This window comes from Piliocolobus tephrosceles, chromosome 3, assembly GCF_002776525.5.
Source record: "Piliocolobus tephrosceles isolate RC106 chromosome 3, ASM277652v3, whole genome shotgun sequence".
In the NCBI taxonomy this organism is placed as follows: domain Eukaryota; kingdom Metazoa; phylum Chordata; class Mammalia; order Primates; family Cercopithecidae; genus Piliocolobus; species Piliocolobus tephrosceles.
The window spans coordinates 179,455,378-179,478,128 of NC_045436.1; the positions used below are offsets into that span (position 1 = coordinate 179,455,378).

General features: G+C 55.0%; 1 protein-coding gene across 1 annotated transcript in view; it reads left to right on the forward strand.

Annotated features, from left to right (window-relative positions):
* SORCS2 (sortilin related VPS10 domain containing receptor 2) overlaps window positions 1–22,751 on the forward strand; it is a 542,685-nt gene that overhangs the window by 446,086 nt on the left and 73,848 nt on the right. The window contains exons 5-6 of the mRNA XM_023206691.1: window positions 13,469–13,542; window positions 20,992–21,056. Coding sequence (XP_023062459.1) covers window positions 13,469–13,542; window positions 20,992–21,056 — 139 coding nt within the window. The remainder of the gene's footprint in view (window positions 1–13,468; window positions 13,543–20,991; window positions 21,057–22,751) is intronic.

Here is a 22,751-nt window from a genome sequence, read left to right on the forward strand (position 1 = left end):
TGGGTGGACAGATAGATGGGTGGATGGATAGATGATGGATGGATGGATGGATGTTGGATGGGTGGGTGGATGGATGGTGGATGGATGGGTGATAGATGGATGGGTAGACGGATGGGTGGACAGATAGATGGGTGGATGGATAGACGGATGGATGGATGGGTGGATGGTGGACAGATGGGTGATGGATGGATGGGTAGACAGATGGGTGGACAGATAGATGGGTGGGTGGATGGATAGATGATGGATGGATGGATGGATGGTGGATGGATGGGTGGATGGTGGACAGATGGGTGATGGATGGATGGCAGACTGTTGGTTAGATGAATGAATGATAAATTTCTACCAACAGGGACTGCCCGGGTCAGGGACCTCCAAATGGAGATTCCTGGCTATCCTTTGCCATGGCTGTTGACAGGACCTGGCCTCCTTGCCAAGGTCTGGTCTTCCCTGACTGGCGTCCCTGCATTTCTCAGCCTCCTGGGCTGCCTCTTTGCTCCTGGCACCTTCCTTGGTGATAGCTTGTGCTTCTGGGTATTAATAGCACTACTTAGCCTTCCATGTAATTAGACTAAAGCACAATCACGGAGACTTATTTTCCCGCAGAAATTGACTGCATTGCAATTGCTCTTTAATTTATGGTGCCCTGAAAAATTAATGGAGCTGAAATCTCAGTTATTTGCTTTGGTTCTTTTCTGTGACGATAAGGAAAGAAAAGGGGAAGAAAAAGGCTTAGTTGCAGTTGTAAAAGGAATGAGGGATGTGAGTAAATTAATAACAATGACAACAGGGCTTTAGTTTTTGAGGGGCTATGCAGTTTTTCAAAGCTCTAATTCCCAAGAAGTAGGGTGGTATGGTGGAACAACACCAGCCTTGACTCCAACAAATCTGGTTTGTTAGGCAGGTATCTGCAACAATCATACTGAGTAACACACAGCCCCAAGCCTCAATGGCTTGCAGAAACAAGCATTATTTCTTCTTCCTGGTGCTCTGTGGGTTGCCCTGTGGCTCTGCTGGGCTTTGCTGGGATTGGCTATATGAGGCTCCTGGTTACTGGTGGAGTTCACATCCCCATAGGACTCTTATGCTGAGAGCAGGCTATTCTCATGACGGGGGGAGGGGGGCAGAGGCTCCAGGGGTTGCAGAGCAAACTACATGAGCAGCTTTAGCGTAACGGCTTTGACCTGGAAAACATCACATCTGCTCACACAGCATCGGCCAAAGCAGGTCACATGCCAAGCTCAGAGTCAGTCGAGTGGACACAATTGCTCCATTCCAAGGGTTGCAGATTTGTGCAAAGCCAAAGGCTTGCCTCCCTTTCCTTCCCTACCTCTTCCTTCCCAGATGCCAGCCCTGCCTCCAGAAAACACCTGTCCACCTACCCTCAGAGTGCCCTGTTCCATGACTTTACGATGCTTCCCTTATCCTCATTATAATTTGGGTCACTCTGAGGCTACTTTTCTTGGAGCCTGGACAGCCTTCCTGGGTGACAGCATAGTATGCATTTCTTCCAAGGCTCAGCCAACTGCAGTAGGTCCTTGGGATTGGTAGGACGTGAGAGCCCAGCAGTCCCTTCCCATGCCAGCTTCCTGGGGGCTGCTGACATGAAACTGACCAGCCTGTTTCCTCTGTGCTTGGTCCTCAGACCTGCTTGCCGAAGCAGAACCCTGGGCACTTACTTCTAAAAGCATAAACTCACTTTTATATTTTCTTGAATTTTATTCCCCATCAAGCACTTCTGCTTCCCAGCACTGTGAGAAATTGATCTGAGCCCAGGATTGCCTTTCAGAAACTTAGTAAGGCAGAGAAGACACCTTTGGGTAGGCAGTCAGGGAAGACTTCCTGGAGGAGGAATGTTCAAACAGGGCCTTAAAGAATGGATCAGAATGTATCTTTATTTTTTAATACATCTTCAGAGCAATAAAGATGATCACCTATGACAAGAAAAAGGAAAACCCTCACAGTCCCCCAGCCTTAAGTAAAGCAGCGTTTGCATTGATCCATATTAAAGAAATAGTAGAAAGTGCTGGCAGTGGGTGTGAGGAGAACCCTGATATGGAGTGAACAGAGGTGCAGCCTTCGCATTGGCTGCTGTGAATATCAGCAGGTTCATGAGCTGCCCAGCAGAGCTACAAGCTTCGACACCACGTTGATGGCTCACTCTGACCTCAGACTTCAGAACAGGGAGGAGATTGGGCATCTCTTGAGTAACAGAACAATTCTCTCAGCAATGAGAAGCCCTCACTCAGCATGTGTTCATTTTGCTCTAAGAATTTTCATCTGCTGGGGCTCAGGGCAGGAACAATACTCCCCTCTGGATATGTAAGCAGAAAAGGGATTTAACAGGAGGGATCAGTGCTTTCTAAATTGTTGGGAGATAGGGAGGGGGTTTTAGACTGGACCCCCCTCCCCAGGATGCCTCCTGAAAGCCTGTGGTGTAGACCCACCAGGAAGCTTCTACCTCTGCCTGTCAGGAAGGTGGGGACCAGAATCTCCCAGACTTATCAAGCTCAAAAACATGTGATTGGTGCAGCTGATGTTGCCATTGCTACAGCCTGCACCTGGTAACTTCCACAAAGCCAGTGACTGGACACCAGAATGTGGAGTCCGGCTGCTGCCTTCACCACCACCACCTCTCCACCCTCCAGAGCTGGAGGGTGGACATAGCAGCATGTCCTTTGACCTTGCTGGCAGCAGACACGACCCAGTGGGGCAGGAAAAAGCCTCTGCCTCACATTCACCTTCCAAACCTAGCACGAGTGCACCCACCTGACCCAGAAATCTAGCTGCAAGGGAGTCCATGCAATGCTGGGCTGTGACTTTCAGGCCTCTGCAGTGCAACAAGGCACCCTGGAGTGAGGGATGAAAGCATGTTGCTGGGTGCGGTGGCTCACGCCTGTAATCCCAGCACTTTGGGAGGCCGAGGCGGGAGGATCACAAGGTCAGGAGATCGAGACCACAGTGAAACCCCGTCTCTACTAAAAATACAAAAAATTAGCCAGGCGCAGTGGCGGGCGCCTGTAGTCCCAGCTACTCAGGAGGCTGAGGCAGGAGAATGGTGTAAACCCGGGAGGTGGAGCTTGCAGTGAGCTGAGATCCGGCCACTGCACTCCAGCCTGGGCGACAGAGCCAGACTCCGTCTCAAGAAAAAAAAAAAAGAAAACATGTTGAGTGCCACCAATCACATCCAACTCCCACTAACAGTCCAGGGCAGACTCAAATCACCTCCAGAAACCATGGGAGACACTGGCACACTCTTCTGTATGCCCTTCCTGGGCCCTCAAGCTGCTCCTTTCCCTCCCTCCTGTCCTGCTTCACTCTGACTTTTTATCTTTATATGACAGTAGGAGGCGTGTCCTCGCTTACCACCTCCACTGCTTTCTGAGGTGTCGAGGGATGAAATTCACCCTTCCACAGGATGTACCCATGCAGGTTTCAGCTGCGGTGACTGGGCTGTCCCGGATGTGTTTTTTCTTGTTTATTTGCTGGTGTTTGTCTTTTCTTAAGCAGAAATGTTCTATTTCTGCAGCAATTGATGGTGGATAGTAAAAGCGCCTCCCAGGAGAGTGAGTTTGAAAGGCTTCATAAAGCTCCAAGGCAGGTGTCATAAACGCAAGCGCATGAGGCAATGATGACAATGATAATGCCATCCATTAATGTGGAGGCTTTATTGCCTTGCTCACAGGAACCCATGGTAATGACTCGCTTTTTATGCATGTATTGACTGTGGGTATGAGCAGTGCCTTCCCGATTTGCAGATGGGTAAATTGAGCCATGAGATAGAAGGGTGTCTGGCCTGAGTCACTCAGATGACACAGAGAAGAGGCTGGAGGTGACCGGCCATCCTTCTCGAAGGCAGGGGTGACTCCTCAGCCCCTGGTACAGTCCTGTGAGCTCAAGTCTGTGAGATGGGAATTGCTGACATAAGGGAGTGCTGTGTTACCTTGAGTAACTTACCTAACCTCTCTGAGCTTCAGTTAGTTCATTTGTCAAAAGGGAAAATTGCCATCTTATGGGTGTGTTTGTGAATGTGTACATGCATGTGTGTGTGTACGTGTGTGTATGTGTTCATGTGTGTGTGAAGTGTGAGTGTGAAGTGAGGCGGCATTCAACAAGCACAGCTCAGTGCCTGGCTCCATGAAAGGCCACAGCTGCTTCCAGCCTCTCTCACTGAGGCCCAGACAGAAAAAGAAGTACAACCAATGGCTGGAGCTGCAGGTATTTGTTGAACACATACTGCATGCAGGCACTGCTCCACAAGCTTAGTAAAGACTCCTTGCCCTCATGAAGCTTATGTTCTAGGGGATGAACACTTTCTTTAAAAAGTCCTTTCTGAATAGGCAAGGTGATGGCTTCTTACCACAGCTGTGTGCCAGTGAAGCTCCATTTACAAACCCAGGCGACAGCCCGTGGTTTGCTGACACCTGCTCCAGGGTGTATGGCACACCATCTCTGTGTACCGCTGTCTCTGGCTGCCTTCCTGCTCCCAAGGCCATGGCGAGTGGTTGCTACAGAGACCACACGGCCCCCGTGGCTGAAAATATTTACTACCTGGCCCTTTACAGAGCACATTTACCAGCCCCTGCCCCAGAGTCAAACGTGATCTTTCAGTCAGCAAATGGGCCTTGCGCACCCGGCAGCCATGGATTCGGGGCTACCACTGGGGCCTCAGGTGAGCGAGGCAGGTGTGTGCCCGTGAGCTGTGAGCAGCTTAGCAGAGGAGCAGGAGATAAACGCCCAGGACGCAAGGAAGTCAGCAAACAGCTATGCAGACATGAGCTCCCCACAGTGCACACGGGGCCGGCAGGCTGGGGACAGCACCCCCAAGATGCAGGCAGCTGAGCTGGAGCTGGAACTGGAGTGGGAGGACTTCAGGGGTGGGGGTGAAAGGTGTGCCTCCATACGGCTGGATTGTGTCCCCCAGAATTCCTGTGTTCAAGTTCTAACCCCTGGTATGAAAGAATGTGGCCATATTCGGAGATAGGGCCCTTAAGTAAACATTAGACTATTAGGGTGGGCTCCAATCCATTTGACTGGTGTCCTTATAAGAAGAGATCAGGACACAGACAGCCGGGAGTGGTGTCGCACACCGATACTCCCAGGCAGGAAGACCGATTGAGCCCAGGAGTTTCAGGGCTGCAGAGAGATACAGTTGCACCACTGCATTCCAGCCTGGGTGACGGAGCAAGGCTCTGTTTCAAAAAATCAAAAACGACACCAAAAAAAAGACAGGCAGAGGGAAGACCACATAAAGACGAGGGAGAAGGTGGTGTTTGCAAGCCGAGGAGGGAGAAACCAACCCTGCCGATACCTTGATCTTGGACTTCTGGTCTCAGAACGGTGTGCGAATCTGTTTCTGTGGTTTAAGCCACACCCTCTGGGGTATGTTGTTATGGAAGCCTGCGTCGGTCGGCTAATACAGTATCCCATGTGAAGAGAACATCCTGGACAAAAGCCCAGGGCAGGAGGCACATGTGTGTTTCGGGATCGGGGTGCATCCTGTTGGGGGAATGTGACTTATGCTACACCAGAGGGGGTTTGCTGGAAACAGGGTGCAGGGCAATCACTCAGGGCCTCGGCTGTCAGGCTGGGTAACCCAGACTCTTACCTGCAGAGATGTGGAGCTGGGAATGAGGCTGCCCTGAAAAACAGGAGGTAGTCAGGCGATGAGAGGGAAGTAGGGATGTTCCAGGCAGAGGGCATGGTTTACACAAAGGCCTGGAGGCGAGAGAGCGAAAAAGCAGATTTAGATCACAGTGTGTAGTTCAATAGAGCCAAAGCCCAGGGTGGGAGGAAGCTGGGGAAGGGGCCCCCAATCCAAATGGCTGGGCTTGGGCAACCGTGGGAGTGGGGTTAGCTGGGGTTTGATGGGCTGAGCAAGACAGACTCTCAACCTCTTTCTTTAAGACAATTTAGCAATCGTGGGTGCTTTCTCCAAGCGGGTGGCAGCAAAGGACGGTGGCCTAACAAAGTGAACTCCCAGGCTTGTTGAAGAGAGAGATGATTTCACTCGTGGTACCCGGAACGCAAAATATTGCTGGATAACCACACAGACAGCCGCCTTTCTCATCGCTCATGGTCAGGGTCACGGGCGCAGCCTTCATCCCTGAAGACGCCGTGGAGGCACCTTTGCCGGGACAGTTCCATGATGCAGGGCCCTGTCTGCTTTTCTCCAGCTGTGGGGAAGAGGAAGGGAGGGGACATTTGCTGCAGTTGCACTTGCGACAATGGTGGGGTCTGTAGTTTTCAAGGTGAGCTCAGGAATTCATCCACTGTTGGTAAGAGAATAAAGGCTGTGTGAGGAAGATCCAGTTCTGATGTGGACGAGGAGGGCAGGGGGGTTGCCAGGCGCCCAGGGTTTGCTACGTTTCACACCTGCAGTCTCCTGGCCGTGGTTCCTTGGGCAACATCCTGGCCAGTCTTGCAGTGGGCTCAGCCCTCGGCTGGTCCTTCCGATCCGCTCATCCGCGGAGACCCTGCCATGGGCAGCCCTGCATGAGTGCTCCAGGTGTGTTCATCTCAGCTCTGAAGCGTGAACCGTGGCAAAGCCTTGCTGCTACAGGACCAACTAATTGGCAGCTTGAGCATTTGAGCTTCACTGCGGTTGCTTGCATAGTGTCTCATCGCCGAAGTTTCCGAGATGGGAGACTGGGGGAGGCAGGAGCAGCCGAGGTGGGGTGGGGAAGTGGGGTGGCCTGAGATGGGATGCGGTGTCAGCCCCTGAGGGCTCTGCTTACGGTGGGGCAGGTGGGGTGGTGGGCACCTCTGGAATTATGGTTGGAGGACCTGGTGGATGGTGGGAAGGACGGAGGCCATTTATTGAGACCAAAGAGGAGGAGGAGGAAGACATGGAGGCTGGGGGAGCAGGGCTGGTTGAGACAGGAGCCAGCTCCCGCTGGGCCCTGCTAAGCTGGGGGTGGTGCAGGGAGGAAGTGATGTGGAGAGGGTGTCAAGGAATCAGGGGTCATCAGGGCAGAAATGGGGCCTGAGTCACTTCCTGGCAGGAGAGGATCCTGGAAGGGGGATGTGTGGCATGAGCCTCAAAGTGGGCCTCATGCCGCCCCCAGGCAGCAGCGACCTCGGAACTGAGACCCAGCCTTCCTCTGCCTGGGAGTATTTGTAGAGGGCCTCCTAGGTTTCAGGAGCTGGGGCAACCGCTAGGGAAAAAACAGACCAGCCCCTGCCCTCGCGAGGCCTCCTTTCTAGATGAAGACGGGGGCGCAGAGCAGGTGATGAGGGATGCGTTAGAAACTGCTGGGTCTACTGAGGGCAGGCGGGGAGTGAGGGGGCTGCCAAGGGGCTTAGCCTCTGCATGGTGGGAGAGCCCAAAATGTGAGCTTGGTCTCTGGTTTCTAGGAAGAGAGGCTAGAAACCAGGGACAGGCACCAGGGCAGCCCTGGGGAGCAATGGGAGTGGACTAGGAGATACAGGATGTCCTGGATCTGAGGAGCTGGAGGCCAGAGAACCAGGGTTCTGAGCATAGCACGAGGGGACAAGCCCGGGGATCCCTGCCCAAGTCCCAGCTGGCGCTGGCACCAGGACATGAGGGTGCGGTGGACAAAGACACTGCAGCCCCATCCTCTCTGGCACCTGGGCCCTAGGCACAGACTCTGACTTCACAGACAGAGCTCTAACCCTGGCTTTGCAATAGAAGGAGCAGGGGCTCTGAGCCAGTGGCCTTAGCAATGCCTGATCTAGAGGGTGACTTTAAACTGCGTCTTGAACACCGGCTGGGGATGAGGAAAGGCAATCCAGGCAGAGGGCACAGCAGGTGCAGATGCTCAGAGGACCCTGTGCACACATTAGCGCCACAAGTGTGAGTGAGCCCCGAGCCGAGTGTGCCTGGGGTGGGGGCATGCAGGGAGTGAGCAGGATGGCAGCCAGAGGGGGGTCCGACGGCCTCGGGAGAGCTGTGTAATCACGTGAGGGCGTGGGCTTTTTTGGAGGCCACGCCTCTCCTGGAAGGTCTGCGTGGAGAGTGGCAGGACCAGGTGTACTCTGCAGCTACAGGACAAGAGCTGGGAGCAGGGGTCCATGGAGACGGTGTGGCCCAGCTGGACCATGGCCCTGGGTGGAGAGGAGTGCAGCCTGCAGCTGGTGCAGGGAACACAACTGCGTCTGAAGCATGGTGACTTGTTAAACATGGCAGCAGGAAGGCGAGGACAGGAACCCAGAGAGGAAAAGGCCCTGGGCACTGGGCTTGGAGGCTGAGTCAGGAGCAGAGGGTGATTAGGCCCAGGTGGGCTTCCAGGAAGAGGGGGCACACCTGCCTGTGCTGAGAGACAGGGCTGCACAGGGTTGGGCTTGATGACCTGTTTCCCTTCTGAGATTCTGCACATCCCTCTTTGATGAACAGCAGTGGCGGCAGCGGTGTCTGCAGCAGCAGTGACATCCGTGATGTCATTTGTTCCTCATAACATAGCATCCATGACAAGGACACGTGGGAACAGAAAAGGAGCACGCGGCACAGAAGAAGTCAGTCGTGCCGGCCCTCCGGGCCAGCAGATATGGCCTCTGATCCTGGCCTCTGTTAGTGTGAATGTTGTGCCCGTTATGCAGATGGAGAATCTGGGTGGAGGGGTTGACTTGAGCCTGCCTTCCTTCCTGGGCCAGTGATGGAAATTGCTGTGCTCAAATGATTCATTCTAGACAGACGCTGATCACAGAAGGAATAAAGAGAAGTGTGTTCAAACCACAGATAATTCAAGTGCAGGTCTGACAGGGGGTGACCCTGGGCGAATCACTCAATTCCTGCGAGCCTCCATCTTCTGTCTGCACGAGGTATTTTTAGAAGCATCTACTTCCTAGCGATGTTGTGGTGGCGCCTTGAGAGGCAAAGGGCCCGGCTGGTGTTCACATGTGGAGCGGATCCTGCTATTATGGGTATTATCAGGCAGTGATCGCGACAGAACGTGCTGTGTGCGTGGCAAGTGCAACCGCTTTGCCGCGTGCCTGGATGATCCCACAACATCCCTCAAAGTAGGAGGCCGATTCCTGTTTTAAGAAGTGGTGAAACTGAGGCTCGGAACAGCGTTGGAACTCATGCAAGGTCTCCCGCTGTGTACGGTGGGTGCTGGTGGAGCCAGGCCTGCTGGAGCCCAAGAACCCTAGACTCACAGACTCTCCCCTTTGAAACGCTACAGCTGGGGCATCATTTTATAGATGGGGAAACTGAGGCAAGGAACTGACTCAGCGGCCATGACACGGAGGCAGATGCCAGCTCCGCAGACCCGGGTCCCCGCTTCCCTGTCCAGCCCTCTCTCCCCTCCCAGCCCATCCCAGCCCAGCCCAGCTCGCCTCTTCCATCAGCCACACCTGTGCGGCGGCCAGGGCCCTCTCCTGGCCCACACCTGAATCTGCAGCAAAACACGGTGAGCTCTGAGCTTTGCTTCAATAATAAGGATTTCAGCGTAAGATGCTACTGGGGGGCAGAGGATCCCCTAAACCCCACGTGGTCCATCCCCCCCCCCCCCGATAAATGCAGCGTGGGCTGTATGTGGGCCGTATTGCACCAATACAGCCCCTACCCACAGAAGGGCAGCTGGCAAAAACATAACGCAAATCAAAGATGAACTGGGGACATCAGTTATAGAATCGCTGGCCCAACCCCAGTGTCTGTGTTCACTCATCACCTGGGAGTTAGGGATGAAACGTTTTGAAATGCAAATGAACACTGAGCCGGAGTCGGAGGAGAGGCAAGGGAAAAGGAACAGAGTCTCCTGTCGTCCAGGACGGGGAAAGGCAAACGCGTGTTGTGGATGGACTGCGTGTCAGACACGGGCTAGACTCTTCCAAAGCACGTGATCCAGTTGAATCATCCCGACCTTCTGAGTGAGGATGAGGATTGTCAGCCAGTTTAGGCCTGCCCAGGTAGCTGGTTCCAGGTGAGGATGGGAGCCCAGGCTTCCTGGCATTGCTGTTAGGAGATGTCCTGGCCACTCTGGAGAGAGAAGAGGAGGTCAGACTGGCTCCAGGAGGCCCCTCTGCCATCCCGTTCATCTCCTCCAGAGTGAGCAGAGGCCTTTCCCAGTTGCTGTGCCAGGCCCCTGTTGACTCCAGCAGGGATGGCACTGTGCCCAGGAGGCCACAGAAGAGACCCAGAAGCAGCGAATGAGACACAGGGTTGATTGGAGGAAGTTACATGCAGGGACAGTCTGGTGGCAGTGGGCTGGACAGGAGAGCTGCTCCAATTTGTAAGAAGCCTGCAGTTTATGTAGCTTTTTCCCTCCGCACCCTCCCCTAGCAACCTCCACCCAGCCCAGAACAGAGGAACTCGACCCCCGCAGGGCCTGCATTCCAAGCGATGGGCCGGGGCCTGTTCCGCATGGGTAAGGGCTGAGTCTTGGGGTTGGCCACTCCCAGATTCCTTAGCTGGGAACTCGGAAGGCACATTCTTCTTAGGCCATGGGATCACTCTCAGGGCGTGCTTCGGTGACGGCTGTCACGTGCCTCTGCCATACACCAGGGAGGGAAGCTCTTGCCGCCTGCTTAAAACCCTTCTCTAACTCCCCAGCCCTAAGGGATGAAGTCAGAGCTCTGTCCCCTCCCCCAGCCTCAGCCCAGCCTGCTGGTGACACTGGCTTTGGCACCATGGGGGGCCGGCACCCTGAAGCCAGCCCCACTGTGTGCTCAGCGCCTCTGGCTGCAGGGCCTGTGTTCGGTCGTTCCCTCCTCCTGGAACGGCCTGTGCCTTCCTCCGGCTGCCGACACCCCCACAACCCTTAGATGCTGGCCTGATGCCAGACAGTGAGTCAGTGGGGGAAGAAACCAGGGCCCATCCAGAACTTCCACTGGGGGAATTGAATACAGGAGGCACTGGAAGGGCTGGAGCAGCACGCAAGGAAGGCAGGTCCACCAGGAGTGGCCGCACACACAGCAGCTGCCACCCCAGGCTGCAGGGCCCAGGTGCCCAGGTGGCCCCGGCACAGTCACAGCTCCTGACCCCTGGGCCCCTGCCTGTCCTGCTGGACCCGTCCCGGCTCTCCTGAGTCAGATGACACATAGGACCCTGCCTGCTCTTGGCCTCTGGAGTGTGGCAGCTGCCTATGGCGCCCATCATGGTCATGGCAGCTACACACCCAGCACCACCGCCTCGGAGAGCAGCCCTGCTCGCTGAGTTCCAGTGGAGGGAGAAGAGGAAGATCCTTTCCCAGCCATCTCAAGGTCCATGGCTGAGGCCTCCATTGCAAAAGACAGGAGCCAGACAGAAGCACAACAAATTCACGTAATTTACGTCTCCTGTGACATGGGAGTGTTCGAAATGAAGACCCAAAGAGACAGGACGTTCATGCCTTATGCTTAGGTTTGATGGACAGGGGCTGGTCCTGGAGAAGTGCAATGGGAGGGAAAGGGGTGTGATCAGATGAGGGGCAGCGGGGAAGGGGGTGGGGCTTAGCAAAGCTGTGTGTCCAGTGTCTTCTCAGCCTCCTGGTGCAGCATTCCTTCCCTGGGCCTCGAGCAGGACACCTGTCACATGAGGGTCTTCCGGGAGAGGGTGGGAGGAGTTCGGGGGATGCCCTTCCTTGGTTTAGGGGCTGTTTCAGGGAAGAAAGGGGAGGGAACGGAGAATAGGCTTCCTGCTTCTGCTGTTGTCTCAGTTTCTAAGATGCCACATTTGGGGAAGCATTTCCAGCACCCATAGCCAGTTTCTCCTATGGAGAATGGAGCTATGAAGTCCCACCCCCCGGCACGGTGGGGCTTGGTGTGGCCAAGAGGAGCGCCCTGATAGAGACGTCCTCGCCACCCCACACGCCGCTGTGCTGGAGAGCTGGCTTCCCTCCTGCCAGAGCAGATCTCGGCTCCCTCCAGGACTCTCTCTTCCATGAAGGAGGGGGAGGCCCTTTCCCAAGGGCCATCATGGAAAGGGGAGAAGCTCTGGGCCTTGCCCGTGGCGCTGGCAACTTCACCTGGCATTTCCAAAACTCATAGCTTGATCAAGGTCCTATCTCCACCTGAGATCCCCAGGCCAGAGCCCTGGCTGTGAACCCGAGGACCAGCTGGCCCTTTCCCTTTTCCCCAGGCCTGGGGCACTGACCCAGGGACCCCCTGGCTCCATTCACTCCTCCCAGGCCTGGGACACTGACCCGAGGGCGCCCCTGTCCCTGTTCACTCCTCCTAGGTCTAGGAGTAGGCTCCCTGAGTATCCCTGGCCCTGTCCACTCCTCCCAGGTCTAGGGCACAGACCTGAGTACCCCGGCCCCATTCACTCCTCCCAGGTTCCAGGGCACAGATCCAAGGACCTTCTCACCCTCTTTGCTCTGCTCACCCTCAGAGGACCTGTCGAGCTGCCTGCACGGGCCTCTCTCAAGCCCTGTCCTCCTCTCCATCCTCCCGCCGCCCCCAGCTGGGCCCAGGCCTGGCCTCCTCAGGGCTCCCTGCCTCCACCCACGGCCTCGGGTGTGGGCTCTCTGAAACACTGTCTGACCACGGAGCCCCTGAGCGCCTCATCTTATCCAGTCTTGGCCGGTGGTTTTGGGCAGGGCCAGCTGTGTCATTTGCGGGGTGCAGTGCAAAGTGAAAAATGTTGACCATCGGGTAAAGTGCTTTTCCTTTCTTCTGTGCTCTCTCTCTGGGCCTGTCACCATATTCTTTATGAGCCATTTAATATTGTGCTCCCCGGCTCACAGGGACACCCTCCCAGGCCCCCAGGGCTGGCCTCAAGACAGTGCTCAGGGCGCCCACCCCTGCCCCTTCCTGGGCCCAGGCCTGGCCCTGGCACTCACCAGGGACAAGGACTGTGGTGGTCACTGTGTGGAGATAGGACCATGGGCACAGGCAGCTGAGAACCCATCCCGAGGCACAGGGCTGGAGAGGATGCCCAGGCCATCAGCTCTACACACGCTCTCTTGCCCCCTCAGCCTTCACTTCCAAACCTCCAGTTAAAGACACAATTATTAAGAAGTTCAAGTCGGCGGCTGCAGAGAATTAAGCCCCAGGAGTGGGGCCCTTCTGAGCAAGGTCCCTGGGCTGTGGCACTGGTCACACGCTGTGAGGGCGGCCCTGGTGTCAGGCCCCAGCCCACCTGCACCTGCACTGACCCCTGCAGCAGATGCCACACCCCTGCCCAGGGCCACTGCTGTGTCCTGTTCTGCCGTCCGTTCACTGCTCCAGCCCTGGCGACACATGGCTCCTTCCTCCCAAACACCCTTCCTCGCATCCTCACACAGGATTATAAAGTCCCTTCCAGCTTCGAGGCTCAGACGCACCTCCTCTGTGAGATCCCTCTGGATTTCATCCTGGAGAGCCTCATCTCCCGGCTCCTGCCAGCTGGGCTGGGGACAGGAATGGTTCCTCCTGGAGGCAATGGGGTTTGGTCTGCACCCCAACATGAGCACAGCGCCTCCGCGTGTCCGCTGGACAAGGCCGACTTCTCCTGGGGGATCCGCTGTGTCAGGGACATCTCCGTCTCTCAGAAGCAGCTTATTCCTGACGTCCTGACCAAGTTTTTGTTTCTCCTTTTTCTGCCCTAAAGCTCTACGTGTCATCTGACTTGGGGAAAAAGTGGACACTTCTGCAAGAGCGAGTGACTAAAGACCACGTGTTCTGGTGAGAGCACTGCCCCACCCCGAACCTGTGGGGTCCGTGGCTCCGGTGAGAGCACTGCCCCACCCCGAACCCGTGGGGCCCACAGCTCTGGTGAGAGCACTGCCCCACCCCGAACCCGTGGGGCCCGCAGCTCTGGTGAGAGCACTGCCCCACCCCGAACCCATGGGGTCCGCGGCTCCGGTGAAAGCACTTCCCCCAAATCCTTGGGAGCCCCACAGGAGCCTGCAGCTCCCTTTCCTCCTCTGGACCCTCCCCAGCCCAGGACTGGGTCCCCGCCATCCACTGCCTCTGTCTGCAGCCCCATACCCTCCTCCTCCCAGGGGACCCCCCTAGTCATTCTTCCTGCTCTGCAGTGGGTGGTATCAGAAATGGTAGAGTCCAGGGGTTGGTGTCCCTCAGGCCACGTTTTTACTCACGAACCAGCTATGTGGCCCTGTGCCACTGCTGTTCCCTCCCCGAGCCTCACAGCCTCCCCAGTGGAGAGAAGTGCTGACGTACACATGTTCCCGGACCACCACTCTATGCTCCCCACCCAACCCCAGGCCCCAACTCAGCCCCTGACTAACAGACCCTGTGGGTGCTGACCCGGCCTGCCTCGGCCCTGCTCTCCTGTTTATCCACGCCTGGGCTCCCCTCCCATTGCTCAACCTGTCACCCTTCCTGGCCCCGGCTGGGTGCCAATGAGCAGGATAAGTTTGGGGTCGTACCCTAGACAAGCCCCCACCCCAGGGAGCCAGACCAGAGAAAGAAGACTCCCATCCCAGGCAAAGGGCCACTGGGGCCTCTGAGTTCAGACGGTGGGTACTGGCCTCTCGAGTGCATCCTCAGGGGAGGATGCATCTCAGTGTGCCACCTGGGCAGCACCCCAGCCTCACTGCACGGGGGGCACTCGGCTTTCCTTGAGAAATGTCTGTGGAATGTGTCCATGAGGGCTGCAGAAGAGGAGGGCTTGCCCGAGGTCGCAGGTGGCAGCGTGGGGCCAGGAGCCAGTGCAGCTGCTCAGAGCTCAAGCTTGCACCTCTCCTGCTGGGGCCACGGCCCGTCCTTCTGGTCACGCTGCCTTTCCAGACGCACACTGCTCCTTCATGTGCTGATTCCACGGCATCCCTCTTTCTTGTGTGTGTACACACACACACACACACACACACACACAGTGCTAGCCTTTCTCTTATCCCACGTGTGGAACAGACCACTGCACAGGCTCCTGCACAGGCCACAGCCCGGTCTCTCCAACAGAAAAACACATTATTATTTGCAAGAAAGGGCTTCCTACCCGTTCCGAGGGCACAGGGCTGGAGAGGGAACCCGGGCTATCAGCCCTATATATGCTCTCTTGCCCCCTCAGCCTTCCCTTCCAAAGCTCCAATTAAAGACAAAATTATTAAGAAGTTCAAGTTGCTGGCTGCAGAGTGGGCAAGGGCCGTTTGTAATGTCACGCAGACCGTGGCAGGAGACTGGCGTCCTGGCCACCCCACAGGCTGAAAGAAGGCTTTTTCCTCTGGAATGCCAACTGCTGGTGTACACACCGTTGGCTCATGGGGAGAGGCGACGGCCGTCTGTCTGCGGGCTCCCCACAGGAGGGCCCGGTTCTTCCCCTGGAAACCAGAGCACCGTCATCCATCACTGGCCTTGTCATGGCTGTCAACCGTCAGGAGCCAGAGCTGCCCTGCGGTGGGACGCCTGGGCCTAAGCACTCACAGAGGTGGGGAGCAGAGCCAGGAGGTGGGACATCGGAGCCAGGTCGCTCTAGGGAATTGGCAGAGCTCTGTTCACTCCCAGGCCAGGCCGGGTTCATGGACAGCTCTCCAGCCAGAGAAAGTAACCGACCCACAGCGCCCGGAGGGAAACTGGCGATAATTCAAACATGTTATTATCTCAGGCAAATCAAATTGTTTCCTCCCCCGTTTCCCTGCTGTTATTCAAGTGAATCACAGCAGACACTGGCCACTGTGGTCCCGGGATCTCTCCTGGAGCGTGGTGACAGCGGTGGGGATGCCCCCCTCCCCTTGTAAGCGGTGAATAATGCTGTTTTGGACAGCATTTCCAAGGAGCTCTTTGTCCTTGAACTGACAGCGGGAACTGCCAAAGCCCCGTGTTCTGTCTGAGCTGCCTCATTAACGTTTTGTGAGGCTATGCAGCAAGCTCATTAGAGGGGACTGCAAGTGGGAGGGAGCAGCTCCAGGTGCCCCGATACCTGCTGCCTTCTGAGTAGGGCCTCGGGCGCCTGCTCCCCTCCACCCAACCCGCCCTCAGTCTCTCCACACCCCAGAACAGAATCATAACAGCAGCTGCCCCGCAGCCACCCTGCTTTGAATACTGAATGTCCCCTGGGCAGCGCATGGAGGCTCCAAATGCACTGTTCCGTGGCTTCCCCACAGCAGCCCGTGAGGGTCCCCCTCACGTCACAGGGAAGAACTGAGGCTCGGGCATGTATCTAGGTCTCATGTCACAGCGGGGAAGTGAGGCTCGGATAGGCTTGGGCCCACATTCTAGGTCCTGCTGCCCCCAAGCTGCAGCCCTGAGCCTCGGTCCACCTCTGCCTGTGGCCCTTACCCACTCTACTGGATGGTCTGGCCGCCTGGGCTTCACCAGGTGCTCCTGTATCTGCCTCCTTGCTCAGCCCCACGCTCCCCCAGGGAAAGCCTCAGCTTCCCTCTGCGTTAGCTCCAGGGCCTGGTGCAGGGCACGGGGTGGCAGGGCCTCTGTCCATAGAAGGAAGAGGTGGAGGTCTCCCCACTACAGCCGTGGTTATCACACCTTTCAGGGCTTAACAGAACTATTTGCACTGGAGCTGCCCTCAGCACAAATGGGGTGAAAGTCAGTTCCCACCTCCCCCAAAACACTCACTCTCTGAGGACTGCCTGCCCCAGGCCGTCTCACAGGCCTGCCATTTCTAAGCAGTGGGGACCTTGACAAGCAAGAAGGCCTGTGTGTCAGGCTTGCCATTTCCTGCGGGGAGCGGGGCTCTATCTGAGATGTTATAAGTGCAGAGTCTAAGAGAGTCTTCAAAACCCATGACTGAAGGGCCTGGAGCAGGGACCAGGCCTCAGGCCACCTGTACACCAGTGTCTAGCCCAGGGCCTTTGCCAGTACACTGAGAAATGGCTGTGGGAAGTGCTCAGAGCAAAGACTAAAGGAACAAACATGGTAAATGAATGAATTTATAGGATGAGTGACTGAGGAAATGAATGAGTAAATGACTGAGTCATTTACTCATTATGTAAATGAGTCATTTACATAAAAGTGATGAGTTAGTGAGGTAATGAATGAATGAGTGAACGAATAACAACTGAGTAAATGAATGAGTAAATGAGTGTGAGTGAGGGAATGAATGAGTGACTGAGTGATGAGTTAGTGAAGTAATAAATGAGTGAATGAATAAATGAGTGAGTAGGTGAGAGAATGAATGAATGAGTGAATGAGTAAATAAACGAGTAAATAGTTGAGTGTGTGACTGAGAGAATGAAAGAGTGAATGAATGAGTGAGCGAGTGACTGAGTGAGTGAATGAATGAGTGAGTGAATGAGTGGGTGGGTGCATGAGTGAGTCACTAAATGAGTGAGTAAGTGAATAAGTGACTGAGTGAGTAATTAGTGAATGAGTGACTGAGTGAGTCTGTGATTCAGTGAATGAGTGAGTGGCTGAGTGAGTAAGTCTGTGACTGGGTGAGTGAATGAGTGACTGGGTGAGTGAGTCTGTGACTGAGTGAGTGACTGAGTGAATGAGTGAGTGATTCAGTGAGTGACTGAGTGAGGGGGTGAGTGAATGAGTGACTGAGTGAGTGGGTGAGTGACTGAGTGAGTGAATGAGTGAGTGGCTGAGTGAGTGCGTCTGTGACTGAGTAGTTAAACGAATGAGTGAGTCTGTGACTGAGTAAGTGAATGTGACTGAGTGAATGAGTGAGTCTGTGATTGAGTGAGTGAATAAGTGAGTGGGTGAGTGAGTGAATGAATGAGTGAGTCTGTGATTGAGTGACTGAGTGACTGACTGAGTGAATGAGTGAGTGGGTGAGTGAATGAGTGAGTCTGTGATTGAGCAAATGAGTGAGTGAGTGAGTGACTGAGTGAATGAGTGAGTGAATGAGTGAGTGGGTGAGTGAGTCTGAGTGGTTAAATGAATGAGTGAGTCTGTGACTGAGTAAGTGAATGAGTGACTGAGTGAGTGAGTGAGTGAATGAGTGAGTCTGTGATTGACTGAGTGAGTGAATGAGTGAGTGAGTGAGTGAATGAGTGAGTGGGTGACTGAGCGAGTCTGTGATTGAGTGAGTGAGTGACTGAGTGAATGAGTGAGCAGGTAAGTGAGTGAGTCTATGATTGGGTGAGTGAATGACTGAATGAGTGAGCGGGTGAGTGAGTGAGTCTGTGACTGGGTGAGTGGGTGAGTGAATGAGTGAGGGCAGAGGGAGCCTGTGCCCCAGGTGTCATTGCCCTGCTTCACAGATGATGGATGATGAGGCTAAAATTCCATATTGCTGGTGGAGGGTCTGCTGCTGAAGGGAACAATGCCTGTCTGTATTCAGGAGAGAACAATGTCAGGCCTGAAACCTCCTTTCCAAGGAGGTTACAAACGGTCTATTCACAAAAGCCGAAATCAACACTCCACCTTGAAAGGGAGAGCTCTTTACCTAGGGTCAGAATGATTGATGCTGGTGCCCCTGTGTTTGAAATCTCAAGAGACTACGGGGGAGTCCTAGCTGGCTCCCGCCACATGGCACATCTGTGGGGTCCGTACCATTCAAACCCATTTATGGATGTCCCCTGTCCACCTGGGGCCACTTGGGTGGACCTGGTCCCTGGAGAAGGTGAGGCAAATGGGGATCCTGGTGCCAGGCAGGTTGGGAGGAAGTTTGGGAAGCAAATGGGGCCAAATCTGGGTGGGGAACTGTCAGTGATGGGGAGAGGTCACGGGGGGGCTGGGCGCTCTGCCTGAGACATCTCCACGACTTGCAAGTCGGTTATGGGGGTGCTCCTGCCCCCAGCGCTAAGTGGCCACTGACACCAAGTGACTTCCTCGTCTTGAGACTCAGTTTGCTCTTGGGCAAAGGGTCCATGAGAGGGACTGGTGTGGTAAATGGATAAGCGACTTTAACAGTCATGTTAGTTGGAATGTGTGTGATAACAAACATGCCCAGCCACCAAACCCAGGAGATCCCAGGGAGTCTTGCTTCGCAGAAGGCTAAAGCAGGTGGAAGTTTTTAGTGTGAAGAAAGTGGCAGGTAGATGACAGTTCAGTGGGCACATGGAGATGGTGAAATCTCGGAGATGGGATGTGATGCTTGGTTTGAGAAACCCTGGACCAGATCCTCACTAAGGTTCCTTTCATTTAAAAAAAAAAAAAATCTGCACTCCCCTTCCGGGAGTCAGGCATATGCTGGATGTGACACCAAAATTGGACCCCATCCCTGCCTTCCCTGGAGGACCAGCCTGTGGAGCTGTGACCGTGGGACATGTCTTCTGTCCCTTCTCAGGCCTCATTCCAGGTGCTTCATAGGCTTGGCCCCTCACAGAACCCCTGTGAGCCAGGTGGTGAATGGATGGCTGGATGTCCCTCAAAGGCGAGGCTTTCAGACTTGCCAACCCTGAGCAGCAGCCTTTGCCCTGTCATTGCTGGCTCTTCAGCACTGAGAGGACAAGAAATGTAAAAATTCAAGGCAGAATTGCTGCCAGAATAATTACTGAAAAATCCAGGGGAGAGTGTGCAAGAGGGCAAGTGAGGTTTTCCACCTCCAACCATGTCCCTGTGCAAGTGGACAGTCTGTGACAGCACAGGGGAGAGCCTTGGACAAAGGGGCCAGGACAGGTGTAGACTCCAGCTGAGACTCTGCACTGAGGGTGGGGCAACTGTACTGCTCCTCCCCACCACTATCCCTTCACTGCATTATTTCATGCACGATGCTGTGTAAAGCCAGGAAGCAACCTGTGTGATGAAAACATGTTGCTTTGGGAGTGGCAGCACCTGGGTAGTGGATCTTGCTCTGCTAGCTGTATGAGCTTTGATCTGTTTTCACCTGTCTGGGCCTTGGTTTCCTCATCTGTAAAATGGGTATCACCAAACCATTTGGGATCATTCAAGGTAAGCGAGATAAGGCAACTACAGCACCTAGGACATTCCCTATACCTGAGCACCTGCCACTAAATGGAGCTATTAAATGAGTTCAAGTGACATGCTGTGTGCAGCACAGACTCAGGACCTGGCTTTTGCCTCTAAAGACGGAAGCTTTCTCCCTCCCCTCCCACCCAGTTAAAGACTTCACCCAGCAGGGCAGTGAAATGGGGAGAGGAGTCGGGCAGGGATGGGGTATGGGTGGATTGAGGGTGGAGTAGGAGAACCACAGCCCCAGCCTGAGTGTCCTGACCCAGGAGTTCACAGGACAACCGCAGTGTCTCCTTTATCTCTGTCCCCAGGGCCTGCAGCGGGCCTTGTACACAGTAGGTTTGTCCCACCGGGCTCTTAGAGATGTCTATGGAACTCAGCCACTTGGCAAAACTCCCACATTTCCATCACGGCTTCTCTGAAGCTGGGACCATCCCCACAGGAGGCAGAGTCCCATAACAGATGGGACATCTGCACTCGTGGCATTAGGAGAAGGCCTTAGTTGTGAGCAGGGCAGTGTGTGGGGTCTGAGGAGAGCATGCATTTTGGGATCAAGCAGACCTGGGCAGGATCCTGAGACTGCCCTGGTCTGAGCCATGTTGCCTCAGGCAAGTCAGAGGCCCGTCCTGGCCCTAGTGGGGTCACCTATGAGTGCAGATGAAGGCACTTGCCTCACAACGCATGGTCCAGGCCCGTGTGTGGGGACAGCCTGGTGCAAACTGTCGAGTGACGAGGTAGGGAGTGCGTTCCTCTCGCTGGAGCCTTTGCCCTCTCATGAAAGGATTCAGGCCAGTCCCTGGAGGCAGCACTAGGGGAGAGCCGATGGCTGAGAGAGGAATCTTCCCAAGGGCACACTTAACCAGGTCATGGGAAGCAGGAGACGGAGCAACAGCTCAGGTGAGCCTGGCTTGAATCCCAGGTCAACCCTTACCACTGTATGGCTCTGGGAGAGTCATTTTGCTTCTCTGAGCCACAATTTCCATATTTATAAAATTAGGATAGGATGGGAGTCCCAGGCCTACCTGCCTCCTGCGGTCATTTTAGATGATCAAAATAAAACAAAACAAACAAAAATGAAAAAGCAATGTGAAAATCTCTTATGAAGGAGAAGGTCTTTTACAAGCACTTCCATGACAGGAAGAAACCCAACCGCCTCAGCTCATGCAAGGAAGACACAGAGACTCCAAGCATCCCAGGAGCAGGTGGGGTCCCGGGGAGGTGATGCCCTCCGGACCCAAAGAGCAAGTGTGGCTTCAGAACCAGGGAGGCCACATGGCTGCATGGGGTGTGGGGAGCTGCTGGGGGATGGGCACAGTGACTCCATTCCCGACCCCAGTCTCGGCTCTTCTTTTCCAGGGCTGTGTCTGGGGTGGACGCTGACCCTGACTTGGTCCACATGGAAGCCCAGGACCTCGGTGGAGGTAAGCCGGGCAGTGCACGGGCACCAGGTATCCCTGAGTCACCTCACGCCCGACACAGCTCGGCAGCGCCTGTGTTCAGTCGCTCGTCCCCAGTGGCTGGCCTTACATAGCCGGCCTCACTGCATCTCGATGTGGCATGATTTTAAATGTGCTTGTTTTCCAGCTGGGGATGAATTGAAGTCAAGGAGCTCCACTCCAGTGGAAAAGTCTATTAAGAGGTCAATTTGTTCTGGCTCCGAGCATTGAGTGTTTCCCACTCACCCAGCCCCTGACCCCTGGCATGTGTGAAGTGTGGAGGTCGGGGGCAGGGGTGGGGGTATGGGCCTGCCCACCTGGACCCAGCCAACTTCCTGCCCAGGACCATGCATGCTGTGTGACAGGAGGGTGCTCTGAAGAGGGCAGAGCAGCTGAGTCCCCGCAGAGACATCCTCTGTGCAGGATCACCTGAGCCAGGGTGTGTCACCATTAGAACAGAAATGCAGGCGTCAGCTCTCAGCCCTGCTGCTGGCCAACCTCAGGCCCCGAGGCCAGTCACCCCAGTCTCCTGGCCTGTGAAATGGATAGTGATATGAAATCAGTGAAGGCAGAGTTCTCAACACGGGGTCATCACGGCCAAGCTTTCAGGGCAGGGTCAGCTGCTGGGCGTGGTCCCCATGGCTAAGCTTTCAGGGGCAGGGTCAGTTGCTAGGCTTGGCCCTCACCCCTCCCCACCCCCACCCTGCCACACTCAGGCAGGCGCGGCCAGTACTATTACTGTTCTGTGTTGATAACCAGGACAACACAGCTCAGAGGCAGTCCAGGTTTGCCTGGGGTCACAAGGTCCTGGCTGGTGCACCTCTCTCCACCCCTACTGGGAATGCTTCTCCCTTTTGGAATTTCTTACCTTTGACCTCACACGCCCTGCCAGCCACCTCTGCTGGGCTCCATCATCCCAGCTCTGCACTCTCTCCAGGGCCTGGAGCTCCTTGAGTACCAGTTGGGGCCACTGATCACCTGTGTCCCCAGTAAGGCTGCTGAATGAATAAGCCAGATGCCAGGGTTGCCCCTGAGTAACCCACTGGGCAAAATGTTGCAAAATAACATGTGCTGCAGAGAGAAAGACTCACTGCCCGCATCACACCATGTTGTCAGGGGTAGCTGTCTGCCCTTTCCAGAGCTTCAGCTGGCCCTGGATCATGAGCACCCACTGTTCACAGCTCTTTTCAACTCCATGTTCACCAACTTCATCTCGGTGGCTCCTGCATGCCCATGTGGGGGTGTGTATACCACAGAAATTGGCAAGCGCTATCATCAGGGCTACTATACCCAGCACACAACCCGTCAGCCTGAGAGGTGGCCCTAGTTTGTTGTGTTGGCTCTAGGCCTGGAACACTGAGAGCCTGACCACGGTGGGATGGATGAATGAGTGAGTGAGGGAATGAATGAAAGAATAGGTGAGTGAGTGAGTGAGTGAAGGGACGAGCGAGTGAGTGAATAGGTGAGTGAGTGAGGAATGATTGAGTGAATGAGTGATTGAATGAGTGGTTGAATAAGTGAGTGAGTAATTGAAAGAGTGAGTGAATGAGTGAGTGAGTAGGTGAATGAGTGAGTGAGTGGGTGAATGAGTGAGCGAGTGAATGAGTGAGTGAGTGAATGAGTGATCGAGTTAGTGAATGAGTGATCGAGTGAGTGAGTGGGTGAATGAGTGATCGAGTG